This window comes from Phaenicophaeus curvirostris, chromosome 5, assembly GCF_032191515.1.
Source record: "Phaenicophaeus curvirostris isolate KB17595 chromosome 5, BPBGC_Pcur_1.0, whole genome shotgun sequence".
Taxonomy (NCBI): Eukaryota; Metazoa; Chordata; class Aves; order Cuculiformes; family Cuculidae; genus Phaenicophaeus; species Phaenicophaeus curvirostris.
In genome coordinates this window covers 18,964,709-18,980,209 of record NC_091396.1, presented here as the reverse complement: position 1 = coordinate 18,980,209, position 15,501 = coordinate 18,964,709, and the positions used below count along the sequence as shown (strand labels likewise).

Genomic DNA, 15,501 nt, shown 5'->3' with positions numbered 1-15,501 from the left:
ATTTTTTTCTGACTGTGGGGTTTTTTTTTTCAGGTGAATTGATTTACACCAGAATGGATAGTGAGGGATGCAGGTTTTATGCTGTCTGCAGTTCCACATGTACGGTTGATCGCTACACTGCAAATTGCACCATTACTACTCCTCTAACAACTACTTCATCTGAATGGTCTACTGTAACAACACCAACTCCTGTTACTTCTACTTCTCCAATAGTTCCTTTTCACGGTTGTGTTTCTTCTACTTATCCTCCCCTACAGGTATGTCCTTTCTGGCTTCCTCTATGATTGTTGAAATAGTATCAATGTTAGATTGATACTTGAAAGGAACAGTTTTTAGTCTATAATCTTTAAATGTGTATGTTGCCAGAATACTGATGAGCAATACGCATTACATAAAATTCACAACTGCCTTCTTTGTGTTTTTTTTCATATTGAGTAAGCAAGCTATAACATTTTTATAATGACATCAGAGCCTGTAAAACACTTTCTGATGTAATCAGATAAATAACAGACCTCCTTACTTCAATGATATATGAGGTTTTCTTATGCAGTTTTTTTCTTCACTAATGAGAAAATTTTAAGTTTCTTTGGAAGCTGTTATCTGTTTCTATTCTCACACCCTCCTATCTGTACTTCTGTACGCATTCTTTTTTCTTTTCTTTATTTTTTCTTTTTGATAATCGTGGTCAATGCTGATAGTGTAGTAGATTGTACATAGCTAGTATAAAGGATATCAGTTTCTCTAACCTACCTACAAAACTCCTTCAAATTCTTCAAATCTCAGAAGAGCTCCTCATGTGGATGTAATAGCTGGAATTAAGTTTTCCACCTCCTGTTATAATAAAAGAAACTCACTTCATCATGTACAATATTGACAACATTGTACAATCAGTGAAGATTTTTAGTCCTTGCTTCAGGTTTGGAAAACAAAAGTTTCTTATTCTCCATATAATGGTCTGAATTATGAATACCTCTAGTCAACATTACAAGTAATTGTTACCACAAATTGAAAAGAAGCACCACCATTAAACTAAAGATATGAGTAAAGTTCATATCTGTTTGCCAACTCCTGTGACAGCAAGTTTTGTTCATTTTGCAGCCCGGACAAAGTCACAAATTATCCAACTGTACAGAAGTCATCTGTAAGGGAAACAACAAGGTAGATGTAGTTCCAACGCAATGCCCACCTGTTAAGGAAATTACCTGTGCGAACAAATATCCAGCAATTTTGGTACCGGATGAAAATGGCTGCTGTTACCGCTATGAATGTCAATGTAAGCATCAGTAGATTAAGGAATAATCTTTTCAGAAAAAAAAACAAATCTTTGTACAGATTATGTTTCCTTAGAGTTGCTCTATAAATTGTAGTATACTCACTTCAATTTCTAAATTATTTTGTCTATTTTGAATTTCATGTAATCCTTCTACATATTTTCTTTCTACCAGGTGTGTGCAGTGGATGGGGTGATCCTCATTACGTTACTTTCGATGGAACCTACTATACTTTCCTTGAAAACTGCACTTACGTCTTGGTGAAACAGATCACACCTAAATATGACAACTTCCGTGTTTACGTTGACAATTATTACTGCAATGCAGAAGACGGACTTTCCTGCCCTAAATCCATTATTATTTACTACAAATCTGACAAAGTGGTGCTGACCCGTATACTCATGAATCATGTGATGACCAATGTGGTAAAATACACTTTTTATCTCTTTATTTTTGTAAAAGAAGAAATAAGATCCATAGGCTTTACTCATTCTCATTTAAAATACAGTCCATTAGAATATCATATCACATCATGAAGGTGATGAGGGCAGAGGGCATCATTAGGGGGAAAAAAGATTGCATGAGCTTCTAAGAAAAAAAAAACTTAGCGCTATGCAGATGTGATCATATGTATGTGTGTGTATACATGAGTAACAGTAGGCAACAGATTAATACAGCTGATAAAGAAGACAGAAGGAGTGCTTATAGTGGGGCTTGGTTTATGTTTCACTGAAATCAGTACATTGAGCCATTCGTTTATGTAAACAAACACATTATTAAGAAATACAAATACAAAACACAAGCATGATTCTTCTCTCATGGTGAAAGGGGTAAGTTTCCCTTATGAGCTCAATGACTAGGAGCTACTTCCTCTCCTTTGGGAGCTTCAGGCATCAGAGGCGTGACATAATCCCTCCTCCAGTTCCCTGCTTGCAAGAGAGGAATAGCTGCAAAAAAGGGGCATCTGAGGGTGTCAGTTCACCTTCATGATCCTAAATCAGTGTTAGCAATCCAGTGAAAATGAAAAGTCTGTCTCATTGTTACACTGGGGAATTTATTAGTTGGTTAGAGAATAATAAGAGGTGGGAGGAAAAGTTTGTTTCAATATGCACTCTCCCCTTAAAGAGCCATGACAAGTTCTCCTTACCTACAGCTGGAAAAGCAAGCTGAAATAATTAGCCCAGTGATTTCCTATGAAATAAAACCATAACTGATGGTTTAACACTAACTTTATTCCAATTCAATGAAAAGAAATTTGCAGAATAGTTCCTAACAAAATGTTAGTAAGTAAATATGCCCACCTTAATTATCTCATATGAGACAGACGCTGCAAACGGAACAGCCTAGGTTAATGAATAAATGTGATCCCTTAATAAAACTGGCACCAGGGGCATTTCACTTCACTGTAAATTCAGATAACTCTTTGAATGCCAAGCAACATGTAGCACAGTGACAGTGTGATTTTGCAGCAAAGTTATTACACAATAATAACAGGAATATTTCTGTAGTTAAAATAAACTACTACACATTTTTCACATGAAAAAATGTTACAATTAACAAAATTACGAGGGTTACAAAGAAAATACTTGGATTTAGAATGCTGTGCATTAAAACACAACCTGCACAAACATGGTACATAGAGGCCACTTACATTATTAAAACACCGTAGCAATATAAGATGAGATATTAGTGCATATATGTGCTGTTATTGAAATGCCAATGGGCATCAAATGTGATGCACAGCAATATGGAATTATGTAAGATCATGAAGATAAGAATATATATTATTTATAACAATCAGGCAGAAGCAATGTCTATTCTGAGGTTGTGTTTTTTCATCCCTGCATTTAGATGTACTTCAACCAAAAGATTGTCAAACCAGGCTTCACAAAAGATGGCATTTATTTCTCCACACTTGGCATCAACATGATTGTTGAAATACCAGAGATTGGTGCAACTATCACCTTTAGTGGGCTGATTTTCTCCGTGAAACTCCCATACAGCAAATTTGGCAACAACACTGAAGGACAGTGTGGTAAGATAGATGCTCTAATTGGAGGTGGGACCTTTTCCCCAGCTTGCCATGGTTATTCTCATCCACTCTGTCTATGCAGTCTCAGGACTGAGATAAATTTTTAAACAGCAGTAAAATGGAAATGAAAAGTCCTGCTCTTCAGTTTCTGTAGGAAAAAAGCTCAATATTTCAGCAACATGGATTTTGGATTTCTTTTTCTTGGGGCTGGGGTGTAAATTTGTTTGGTTTTCCCTAATATAAGTAAAAGTTTGTGTAACTTTAAAGAAAGCAATCCCTATGAAGTAAGGAACCTTATATGTTTCATGAGCACATCATGTCTAAATGTGATAAAAGCACAATAGTGCATCTCTGATGTGGCTTATGAGACTTACACATCTTGTCTCTTCCAGGAACATGTACAAATAACAAAGCAGATGAATGCCGCTTGCCAAGTGGTAAGATAATTTCTTCCTGTCCCCAAATGGCTCATCACTGGATCGTTGATAACAACAAGTCGTGCCATGGAGTACCAATACCACCAATTGTAACCACACCTCCACCAAAGCCTCACTGTGAAACACCTCCTCTCTGCAAGCTTATCTGGAGCGAGTAAGAAGAAAACTAAATTAATTAACTCTCTCTATTCAAAACTATCTTAGTATCTTACAAGAAGAGTAAGATTTATAGCCCTAGCATGTGATAATAGCTGAAAAATTCAGTTTATTGACAGGATATATAAAGTAAGAGGCCTTTTCAAAACAAACTGCTTTTCTTTAATGACCTGCATGCCCAAGATAACCGAGCAAGGAGAGGTGAAGTCAGAAAGAGAGGGATGCAGCAATCACTAAAATCATACTCCCTGGGTTGCAACCATGCAGATTTATTCTTTCTTCCTTCCTCCTACCTTCCAGGGTATGCTCACTTACTCTTACTTATACTGTTAAGTAAAGACAACCCTAAATTTGAAGGTGGCCTTCAGTACAAATTGTTAAGAACAGCAGATAGAAACATCTAAGCCAAAAAGCATCCTTTATTCTTGGTGCATCTTATGTAAGATATAGAGCTTCTAAAGCACTAAAGCTTCTTTCCTACAATAATTCCTATACTTGTGTGAGCTCCGACAAAAGCTATTTTTCACTTATAAAGGCCCTCTTAAACGTGCTTGCAGTAGTGTCTAATAAGTTATGAGTTATTGTATGTGCAATTTTTCTGCAGTTGCCTTTTTCATGAAATTTCTGATGTCAGACTGCTGAAAGGTTGTGTACACGTACAGAAACACTATGACCATTAGTTTCTTTATTAAAAAAACAGAGCTTCAGATTTCTGCTTTCCTTTCCTGAATGTATCTCCTAGATTACTGGCCATACTTAGGGTTTTGTTTCTTGTAATACATCCCTGAAGGAAAGAGCCATGTGCTATTAACTGGGAAGTGCTGGATTTTGTTTAATGACTGGTACATTTTACGTAAAACATGGAGCACTGAAAGCACAAAGGTTGGTTAACATAAAAGGGGGCTTATTTCTCTTCTGTCTGCAGTATTTTTGCAGAATGCCATGACGTGATACCACCAGAACCATTTTTCAAAGGCTGTGTTTTTGATGGATGTCGCATAGCTGATGAATCCGTGCAGTGTTCCAGCTTGGAGATATATGCCACAGAGTGTGCTTCAAGAGGTGTTTGCATTGACTGGAGACGAAAGACCAATAATAAATGCCGTAAGTATTGCAGAACTCAAAAAGGTCTGTGAGAAATTGTAGCAAATAGTATTTTATTCAGTAAACACATCTTACATCTAGCACTTGACTGTTATCTATAAAAACATGGTGACATCCTCACAGAAGCTGCAGATGAAGAAGGCAAAGCTATAATCACTTTTGCTGAAGAAAAAATGCATCTACTGTTAATTTTGATCTTTTTTTCTTCTTTTTCCATACAGCATACTACTGTCCAGCAAGCCTAGTATACAAGCCGTGTGGACCCATTAATCCTTCTACCTGTGACCAGAGGTATGGAAAGAGAAAAAACCCCACCCCAAAACAACTCCTCACTTTTTTCTTTTTTTTCTGTTTTTACCCATCTACTTTCCTTAGAAAATGGAGTTTCTTCATGTTGAAATGCTCATGACTTTGGATAATTTATTCAAGTTTTATAAATGCCAATCATCTTAATGAATATGCACTTCCTGTTGCAGTTCATAAAATGTAAATAATTTTGCCTCTCTCATATCTGACATGGCAACCTTCTATATACGCTGCTCTCTCTCTTGCTTCACTGCAAAAATGTTGTACTCAAATACATACATTCCTCCCACTCTAGTTCTGTTGAGCATCCTGGCTATGGAGTAACTGAAGGATGTTTCTGTCCTGAAGGAAAGCTGATAAGTAAAGACAGTGACATCTGTGTCTCTGAATGCAGTAAGTAATCTGTTGCTAGTTGGGAAATATATGCAGATCAGAACTGATAGTCGGGGGGCTGTGTTCTACTGTCATCTTCTACATCATTAGATCATGGGCAAATCAGCCTCTTTAAGCATCTTTAGTTTCCCCATGTAAAAATAAAATATTAATCACTATAACCTTTTTTCCATCCTTCTTACATGAGACCTACCAATATGGCAGAATTCTATATTTCAGAAGAATTAGTCTGTATATTCATTTCCTTCTTAGTTTTATCTTCATAGTATTTCTGTTTGAAACTGCACAGATTTACTCCTTTATGTCAGTTTTCAGTGGTGAAAATCTCCACTTTTTTGTGGTTTTTTTTTCTTTACAGCTTGTAGGGAACCAAATGGAATATCCAGACGGGTGAGTATCACAATCAATGTATTTTATCGAGCATAGATGAATGAAATAAGAGGATATTCAGTGTTTCACAAAAACAAAGATTGGTTTAGGCTGGGGGAGACTTCATTTTTTTCCCAAATGTTCATTCCCCTTTAGTCTTAAAAGTAAGGATCAGAGCAGAAACCATACTTCTTCTGAAGAAATTTAACAGTAAGTGGCGGGATAGTCTTTCAATAACCATCATCTGACATACAAAGAAAAAAAAATAAATAAAAGAAAAAAGAAAAATAGAGAAAAAGAGATAGATGGTAGTAGTGGAACTTTAACATATGTGGCTTATGGCTCACCGAAGTTACTAGCGATTAAGAGAAAAAAGGATAACAAAGTTTATTGACTTACTGCTGACAAGGTTGATAGTCTGCATTCTTAGTTCCTCAGCTGCCAACACATTATATAAGTTTCTCTCTGTAACCGAATATGTAAATGAATATGTTGCATGAGAATTTATTAAAAAATGCATGCAAAGCTTGATCACTTCTCCATTAGACCACTTGTATCCATCATATTAATGCTACTAATAAATACAAAGTGATAGCTGTGTATACACACTCAGAAGCTTCAGTAGCCTCTGTCTTCCCCTAATTGTCTTCAGTTTGAGTGTTTATTATAAAGACTAAAAATACTAGCAATAGGAAAAGGCCAATGTAATCACACATCACTGTATGCATGATTAAGTCAGCTAGAAACAAACCCAATGATTTTGCCTTAATTGATATATTATTTTTTCTTTGTTTTTTTTTCATTTTCTTTTTCATATAGCCAGGAGAGAAATGGACAACAGATTGCCAGGAATGTGTCTGTGACAAAAATACTCTTAAAGTGCACTGCACAAAACACAAATGTCCTCTGACACAGCAAGTATTTTGTGATAAACCAGGTTACATGCCTGTTGAAACACAGATACCAGGAGATCCGTGCTGTACCAGGACCGAATGTTGTAAGTACTGTCTTAGTTCTTTATCATGGGGGATATATTATATTAATTTTGGGGAACTACACAAATAATTTCTCATTTTTTTAATACTTTACATTGATTTCATAATGCCTTCCTTCCTCATTAACTTCATAGGGCCTTCTTGCAGAGCATTTACAGGTTGCCTGAAAAATACAAATTTGAAGATGAAAAGATTTTAAATAATTAGAAACTGGAAATGTCCTATAATTTAACACTGAAAAATTTAATACTGCCACCACCTGAAATAACATTCAAAAAATATTCAAAGCATGTTCTGTTTCAAAGACAGGTATAAAAAAAATCTTAGCTTAAAATAAAAAATCTTGAACATTTAAAAATTGCTCAAGAAAGTTCCTGAACCTCTGAGAGTCATAAGACTTCCCATTTAGTATAAATTCCTCTTTGGAAATATCTCTTTCCAGCAATAACCACTCTATTGTTCACAGATGAAGTTTTACAAAGGCTATGGAAAAGTCCATTCACTTTAAAAACAGCTAGACAAACATACTGAATTAGTCATTAAACTGATTTGCATAAACAACACCATATTAGCACCATGGGAAAAATTCTGAAATTCATGTAATGACTTTCGCTTGAAATTTCTGAGTTCATTATTTTCTATATTCTCTTACATTAAACAGATTGCAACACTAGCCTCTGCTCCGAGTTCACACCTCAGTGCTTAGAGGGACAGGAAGTAATCACAAAAATGCAGCCTGGAAAATGCTGTCCTACCTTTGAATGTAGTAAGTATTATGTACCTTCTTCATGTGTTATTGACAACTGTATTTTTCTAAGTTTATGAATACAGAAACCTTAAAAGACAAAGATGCAAGTTATCTGTGTTATAATATTGGGCCTGCAAAGTGGCAGGTTTTTTTCCGTACTTCTGATTCTTATATCTTACACCTCTATGACACCATCATTTTTCCTTCTTTACAGGACATGGCTGTGTAGTCAATGAAACCTACTATGCTGTAAGTACACAGAACAACTACCTATAATAATACACCTTCACACAGGCTCATGATGCAATGTTCTTGAGACTCCTATCATGGACTGTATTTTGCAGAAAGGTCTGAGATAGAACGTTATTAATTATTTCATCAAGGTCAGCATATCGAGACCATCTCTTCAAGCAAAAGCATTTTCTGCTTTCCTTCCTGCAGAATTTAATTCCAAAATCATATTGCAAACAACAGAAATTCTGCTTAAATTAGGCAACTAAAATTGTATTTAAGGATTGTTTAGCCGATGCGTAGTTCAGCTTCATATTGTCTGTGATGTACATACACAAAGTAACTTGCTTTTACTGACTAATTATGACTTTTCTTCTGACTTCCCCAAGCCTGGAGCTGTCATTCCATCAGGCCCCTGTGAAGAATGCACCTGTTCTGTATCCTCTTACTCAAATCCTCACCACACTACTGTCAAGTGCAAGCCTGTTATCTGTGACACACACTGCCCAGAAGTGAGTGCTATTTTGCTGTCAATAATTCCTACCCCATTCAGCTTAAATATACACCCATTAAGGTCAGTGTCCTGACTTAATATCATTTGCTCTCTATTTCTTTCAAAACAGGGTTATAAGTATACAAAGCAACCTGGACAATGCTGTGGCACATGCAAGGCAATGGCTTGCATAGTGACTGTGGGAGACAACATCACACGCGTGCTTGAAGTAACTATTCCTTTTCAGTTTACTTTTGGAGAATTCTGCTAGTCTTTTCTCCCTTTCTTCTCCTTGTCTTTGTCACATTTATTTGCTGCATCTTTTCTTATGTTAGACAAATGCTTATTCAGGCAGGGCATGGACGGTCTCACACAGCTTGAACAGTACCTTGAGCCATAAGACTCCAGTTCTTCTTCCAGACTTCTGGAAGCAGAATCATCTGTGATACTGAACATTGGCTTTCAGAAATAAACATAATTAAATACATAGGTGAAATCGATGGGCACTAATTTGCCTTCAGCTCTGAAAATATGGTACTCATTCTGCTCAAAGGATCATTTTATCTGTGGAGGCAGTTTTCTGCTCCAAACAGCCAATTTCAAGTTATCTGAGAGCTTTAGGACAGGAGGAGTCAATGAAGCCGGGAGAAATTCCGCCCGGTCTCAGCATGGACATACTCATAAACTCTGATGACAGAGCCATCGAAACACAAGTTAATCTTTCCAGATGAGTCCATGAAGTTATTCTATTCACACAAAAATCACATCCATATCCAGATAAAAATACAGACTCTTCACTTGGTTAATGAAAAAAACCTTAAAGTAGTATGATAATATGAGAAGTAACTATTAGTTGAAATTCAAGGAAATTGTTCAGAATGAGCAAACCACAGTAAGAAGCAATAGTAAGAAATGGGAGAGGCATTGGTTTCATTTTTATGTAAGAAGAATTTTATTCACTTTAATTTTAACTGCTTTCAGGTTGGAGAATTCTGGAACCCGTCTGGTGATAACTGTACAACTTACAGATGTGAAAAATATGATAACCAGTTCATTCCAGTCATCTCACAGAGAAGCTGTCCTCCCTTTTATCCTGAAGACTGTGATCCAGTAAGTACCAGCTCTCATGTTTTAAAAGGTTGCAGCGGCTAAGACCAATGGTAGAAGGATCATGGAATCCAAGGAAAATAAATCACATAGCAAGTTGCTCTCATTTTATCCTCTCTGAATCTGGTGCCCATCAAATTTCCTTTCAGAAAAGCAGATCAAAATTTAAATGGGTGCTATATAAACCCTCACTGAGGACTGGGAACTAGAAAAAAAGGTACAGGAAAAAGCGTCAGGTGACCTAGAAGCAAGAATCTTATTGAAAAATCATGGAATTTTTATTCCTTAATTATTTGAGATTATAGATTCTTTTTTAGAATTCACTTATTGAGAGCAAAGTTGAAGGAAAATAAGCTACTTTCGTTTACAACTTCATTCTTCTTAATATAGCTCAAAGCAGACTAGAGCACAGCTAGGGAGTCAGTTACTTTATTGTGTTATCCTAACTGACATAATCTTTCACCTGTACCGCCTTTGGCTACTCAGAATATCCAACATGTGCTACAAGCTTTATTTCTGAAATTTACTACTGAACTCTGATGACAGCAAAGCAGTTCCAGTCCCACTCAATGTCAGCTTTCAAAAAACTCATTAGTATTGAACTGAAGTAGTTATGTGCCCTTTATATTTAGCCTTGCTTAAAATTAGATTCCATGTCACTACAAAGAACTTTCTGCTGCCAGAGAAACTTAGGAAGCAGGCAAAGTCTCTGCTTTTGTATGTAGATGCGAAACTTAAGTTATCTTTTTTTGTTTTCCCACCCAAGGAGGACATCAAGCTATCTGATGATGGCTGCTGTAAGGAGTGCCCAGCTATACCAAAAAGTAAGTAATGATCATTTTCATAAGCATAAGTGAAATGATAATATTCCCCTTATTGGGTATATTAGTCCACTTTGCATTGTAGATGCATAGACTAAAAAGTGAACAGACCAAGTCCAAGACCACTGCTTCACACTAGGGGGAGAAAGTAGACATATGGAAAAAGAAAGGAACAGATGATTTCCAGCACACACTTTAGGGCCTTAGAAAACATCGATATGGTGAACCTTCTCACCCCCTACTACTAAACGGTAGCCTTTTTGTGGGAGAAGACTATGACTCTCTTCCAACTTCTATAGATATGTTCTTTATAAGGAAGAAAGTGAAGCCAGTCCTGGGAAGTGGATGTGCATTGAGCAGTTGCCACAGTACTGCTCTTTTTTTCTCCATCCTGCACCTACACTGCATAAGCAAAAGTGAATTTTTCATTCATTGATAACACAAACAGCATGAGTCATCATTTGGACCTTAGCAATCAAAAGACAAATGCACTGTGACCTAATTTCCTATTTCAGCTCCACCCATCTCAGTTTTCTACTACAAACTGTCTATCATACACAGGTTATCTATTTATATGCACATATATTTTAACATATTTTCCCTTGGTTTGTGACAACCTCAGATTGTAGGAAGCACACTAATAAGACTGTCATCACACATAATGGATGTGTTTCTCCTGCACCTGTTGAGATGACATACTGTGAAGGCAACTGTGATACTTTCTCACGGTAAGTGGCATAAAAGATAATTGTGGTCTCTTGTTTTCTAATCTTTACACCAGTAACACAAAGCAAATCACAAGTGATTTTCTAGTATGTCCAAAATTCACCCAGTCATCAACTCTTTCCATTGTGCTAACTGGAATTTTTAACAGTCATGATGCTGTACTAGCTTAATTACATCAACATTCACAATGTTTGTACAGCCTGTCCAGTGTCATAGTTAATAGACCATGGTTTTGCCAATGTAAAAGTGAGATTATTTTTTCTCACTATTCTCTCATTTTGGACTGGCTTAGTGTGTAATCTGGATTAATTAATTTATCTCTTCTGTGTCGTAATGAAGAGCTAGTCCCACCAATTTTTAAAATGAGGAACAACAGATATTTCATTATTATACACTAAGAATGGTAATAATGAACAATGGTACCACATGCAAGCACACAACTTCTAGTTATATTTTGTAATAGGTGGGAGGGATGGTGGTGTCTCTCACATAATTTCTGAATCTTTCTCTTTTGTTGGTTTTGCAATCAGATATTCTTCAGAAGCCAACACGATGCAACGTCGATGCTCTTGTTGTAAGGAAACCAAGACCAGCCTAAGAAAGGTGACTCTAGCATGCAGTGATGGAACCCATCTCGATTATTCATACATCTATGTGGAGAAATGCACCTGTGGGATAACTGAATGCGTTCCCCAAGTCATCACTGAAGAGGAAACAAACCAGATAAAGGTCTCTCAGAAACAAGTGAAAGTCTGAAATTAGAACTAGACAGATGTCAAGCAAGGCTTGTACATAGGACTGAAAAAAACCTTTGAAAAATACTGAGGTGTCAAAATAAGTTAAAATTTTCTGCATACAAACTCAATATGCCTGTCTACATTATTTCGTTTTTCATTACTAAAATATTTCCCATTGTTTTCCATATCTTTTCTTTTACACCTTGAGAGGTACACTTTAAGGTCATTTTGACATTTTCTGTTCGTTTGTTTGTCTTCTGAGAGGTGCTGTACCGTAAGACTGAAAGCTGGATTTGCACTTGTACAAAGTCTGTTATAAGAACAACATTATTTTTTTTGGCTTGAAGCTTGCTGGTGGCAGCATAATATAGATGCTTGACAATATGATATTTCCATTGACATAGACCAACCTCTTTTATAACATTTACATTCCAGCTCATTGAGACAAATTAGAAGCTAAAGTGCAGAAAACAAACAAAACTGAGGGAAAACTATACCTCTCTGTTTCTTTATTTTTCTTTTTGCATTAAGGAAAACGTAGACTGCAGAAAGCTATGCTTTCTCAAATCTATAAACTTCAATACCTTGAAAAATTTAGGATGGGCATATTTCCCTATATGTTCTTGTGAGAAAAAGAAAGAAATCCTATTACAAGAAGCTGCTGCACACCACACTCTGTTTACATAACACCATCAGCATAGTAACTCTACGAAAACATGAATTTTTTTTTCTTTGTGGTTAACTGTTTACAGAAGAAGTATATATATTATATATATAATTTTTTTTGCCAGCAGGGGCATATGAAGGATTTTTGTAAACAAAGCTTAATAATAATAATAATAATAATAATGTAAATTCTTTCCTAGGAAGCTTTAAAAAGTCAAACCATTGCTATTTATTTTGTTTTTGGAAAATTGATTTATTGGGTCATTTATTTCAAAAATACTATTACCCCTTTTCTTTGTCTTAGTCATGTTGTCTAGGTGTGGTAGACTTTCTTTCTCTGTTTTGTTTTGGAATATTGTTTTCTTTCTGTTCCTTATTGAAAAAAGTAATTATGATTAATAAATAAATTTTAAGCATTTTACAGTGTGTCTCCTTCAACTTGTCACTGAATCCCATATATAAGAGTTGTTGGCCCTGTACCATATTTGCTTCCCATCCTGTCACAGCCATTTCCCAATAGCCTCCAGCCAGATATCAATCTAGATTGTGGTACAGAATCCCCGATACATCTTTGATACTGCTTTCAGTGAAACGCACCCAAAACAGTGTGTTCCAAGCACATCAGATATTATCAGTTAGTGAGTTTCCAGTAGGCAAGCATATCTTTGAGTCTGTACATATTTTGTAGCTCTAAAAGTTCCTTACCTGACAGAAGGAAACTATCCAAACTATCACAAACGATTTAGTCTCATATTTTAGAGCCCACTGCAACATACATAAATCTTGAATCTGAAATTGCACTGTTGTAAATCTATAAGTTTTGACAGGTTATTATGCAGCTTTAGTTGCACTATTCTTTAAACTGGTCACCACAGATCTGTCTGTAGATTGTATGAAGTCAAGCAACACATTTTACACAATTTACAAATGACTACTTTAGGATCTGGAAAGTGATGGCCTTTCTCCTAGCCTACAGTTGGGACAGATTAGTAGGGAAACTAACAGAGCAACTACATAAACTTTCTGCAAAAGTCCTGTGGCAGCTTAGCCTGCCCTTACAACTGTTTTTTCTTCATGGAACACTAACAACCCACATACTGCCCCGCCCAGAAGTGACCAGTGAGCCCTCCCTAAGGATCACTAATAAGTTCCCATTTCCTGTTGGCAAAAGTCCCTACATCCTCCCAGCTTCCTGTTCAGAAATTGTTATTTCACTGGGTTTTTTTAGTGCCTAGGTTCTTCTGTTTCCAAGTGAGGCCCCAGCTGCCATACCACTCTGTTCCCTCCTTTCCACCAAGATTCCCAATGCAGCACTACTACATAATTCATGACTAATTCAATAAGTGACAGATTCTCTGGCCTTCCCAGGCAAGCCAGGACATTATTCTCCTGTTGCTCATTCTGCAGAAAGGAACAGAGATTGTCTATAATATAAAATGAATTATTAGACAATTCCTTGATCTATGACAGAGTTAACTCACTGAAGTAATAGTGTGTTGCTTCAATATCATTATTTGTTTTCCCTATAAAGCCTGTATCTCAGTACCCAGCAACTACCCTCTTCCCAGGAGAACTCTGTGTGTATTATGTCTGTGCTTGAGAGGTAGGTTTGTGTGAAGCTTATGTAGTTCAACAAGGTCAAATGTAGGGTCCTACAACTGAGTTGAGGCAATCCCAAGCACAGTTACAGGCTGGGTGGAGAATGGATTGAGGGTAGCACTGAAGAGAAGGACTTAGGGGTGCTGGTGGATGAGAAGCTCAAGAGGAGCCAGCATGTGCACTTGCAGCCCAGAAAGCCAACCATATCCTGGGCTGCATCTAAAGAAGTGTGATCTGTAGAGGGAGGATTCTTCTGCTCTACTCTGCTCTTGTGGGACCTCACCTGGAATACTGCATTCAGTTCTGCAGTCCTCAGCACAGGAAGGACGTGGATCTGTTAGAGTGAGTCTAGAGGAAGGCCATGAAGACAATCAGAAGGCTGTAGCACCTTCCATACCAGGACAATCTGGGAGAGTTAGCCTTGTTCAGCCTAGAGAAGAGAAGGCTCCAGGGAGGTATTATAGCAGCCTTCAGGTACTTAAAGGGGGCGTACAGGAAAACTGGGGAAGGGCTCCCTACAGGACAGGATACTGTAGTGATAGGACAAGGGGTAATGTTTTTAAGCTGAAAGAGGGGAGATTTAGATTAGATATTAGGAAGACACTTTTTCCTGTGAGGGTGGTGAGGCAATGCAGCATGTTACCCAAAGGATTGTGGATGTCCCATCCCGGGAGGTTTTCAAGCCAGGTTGGATGGGACTCTGAGAAACCTGACGTAGTGGGAGGTGTCCTTGCCCATCATAGAGGGGTAGAAATTAGATGATCTTTAAGTCCGTTCCAACTCAAATAATTCTATAATTCTATTATTTTGTGAAGGGAATGAGAGACGGATATTATATATGGCACATTGGGAGACTGAGAGGTGATAATGGCAGGGAGAGTGGAGACTAAAACCAACCTACAGTTTGGTGGCATAAGAAGGGAAAAATAAAAGAGAAGAAAAGGAATGGACCAACTTCGGTCCTGAAAATGGGGAGACAAGAAGGCAAGGAAGCAAGGAAGGATAACAAGCTGAGGCAAAACACGGAGGCATGCATAATCTATGGCTGAGGTTGTATTGGAGACGTTGCCTCAGAGAAGGAAGGATCTGTATCACCGATATAGTCTCAGTGGTGGGAAAGAGCAAATGGGAACTCTTACTTCAAGAGAAAGAGAACAGGGGACAATGTGCTTGGGGCATGATAGAGCAAATTGAAGTTCTTGCAGAGATTCCCTGAAACAAGAAATGGAGTAAGTGAAAAATAGAGAGATGCAGTGGAAGCCTTAAAGGCTTCCTAGGTTTTTCTTTACGCGAGACCACTCTTTGCTCTG

General features: G+C 37.2%; 1 protein-coding gene across 1 annotated transcript in view; it reads left to right on the top strand.

Annotated features, from left to right (window-relative positions):
• MUC5AC (mucin 5AC, oligomeric mucus/gel-forming) overlaps positions 1-12,255 on the top strand; it is a 49,656-nt gene extending 37,401 nt beyond the window's left edge. Inside the window, exons 32-49 of the mRNA XM_069857121.1 lie at positions 34-257; positions 1,099-1,273; positions 1,446-1,696; positions 3,123-3,306; positions 3,696-3,894; positions 4,822-5,000; positions 5,222-5,291; positions 5,602-5,699; positions 6,058-6,089; positions 6,888-7,065; positions 7,725-7,829; positions 8,026-8,060; positions 8,432-8,554; positions 8,666-8,764; positions 9,517-9,645; positions 10,409-10,466; positions 11,086-11,191; positions 11,720-12,255. Coding sequence (XP_069713222.1) covers positions 34-257; positions 1,099-1,273; positions 1,446-1,696; positions 3,123-3,306; positions 3,696-3,894; positions 4,822-5,000; positions 5,222-5,291; positions 5,602-5,699; positions 6,058-6,089; positions 6,888-7,065; positions 7,725-7,829; positions 8,026-8,060; positions 8,432-8,554; positions 8,666-8,764; positions 9,517-9,645; positions 10,409-10,466; positions 11,086-11,191; positions 11,720-11,945 — 2,471 coding nt within the window. The 3' untranslated portion in view covers positions 11,946-12,255. The remainder of the gene's footprint in view (positions 1-33; positions 258-1,098; positions 1,274-1,445; positions 1,697-3,122; positions 3,307-3,695; positions 3,895-4,821; positions 5,001-5,221; positions 5,292-5,601; positions 5,700-6,057; positions 6,090-6,887; positions 7,066-7,724; positions 7,830-8,025; positions 8,061-8,431; positions 8,555-8,665; positions 8,765-9,516; positions 9,646-10,408; positions 10,467-11,085; positions 11,192-11,719) is intronic.
• Positions 12,256-15,501: the final 3,246 nt, after the last annotated feature.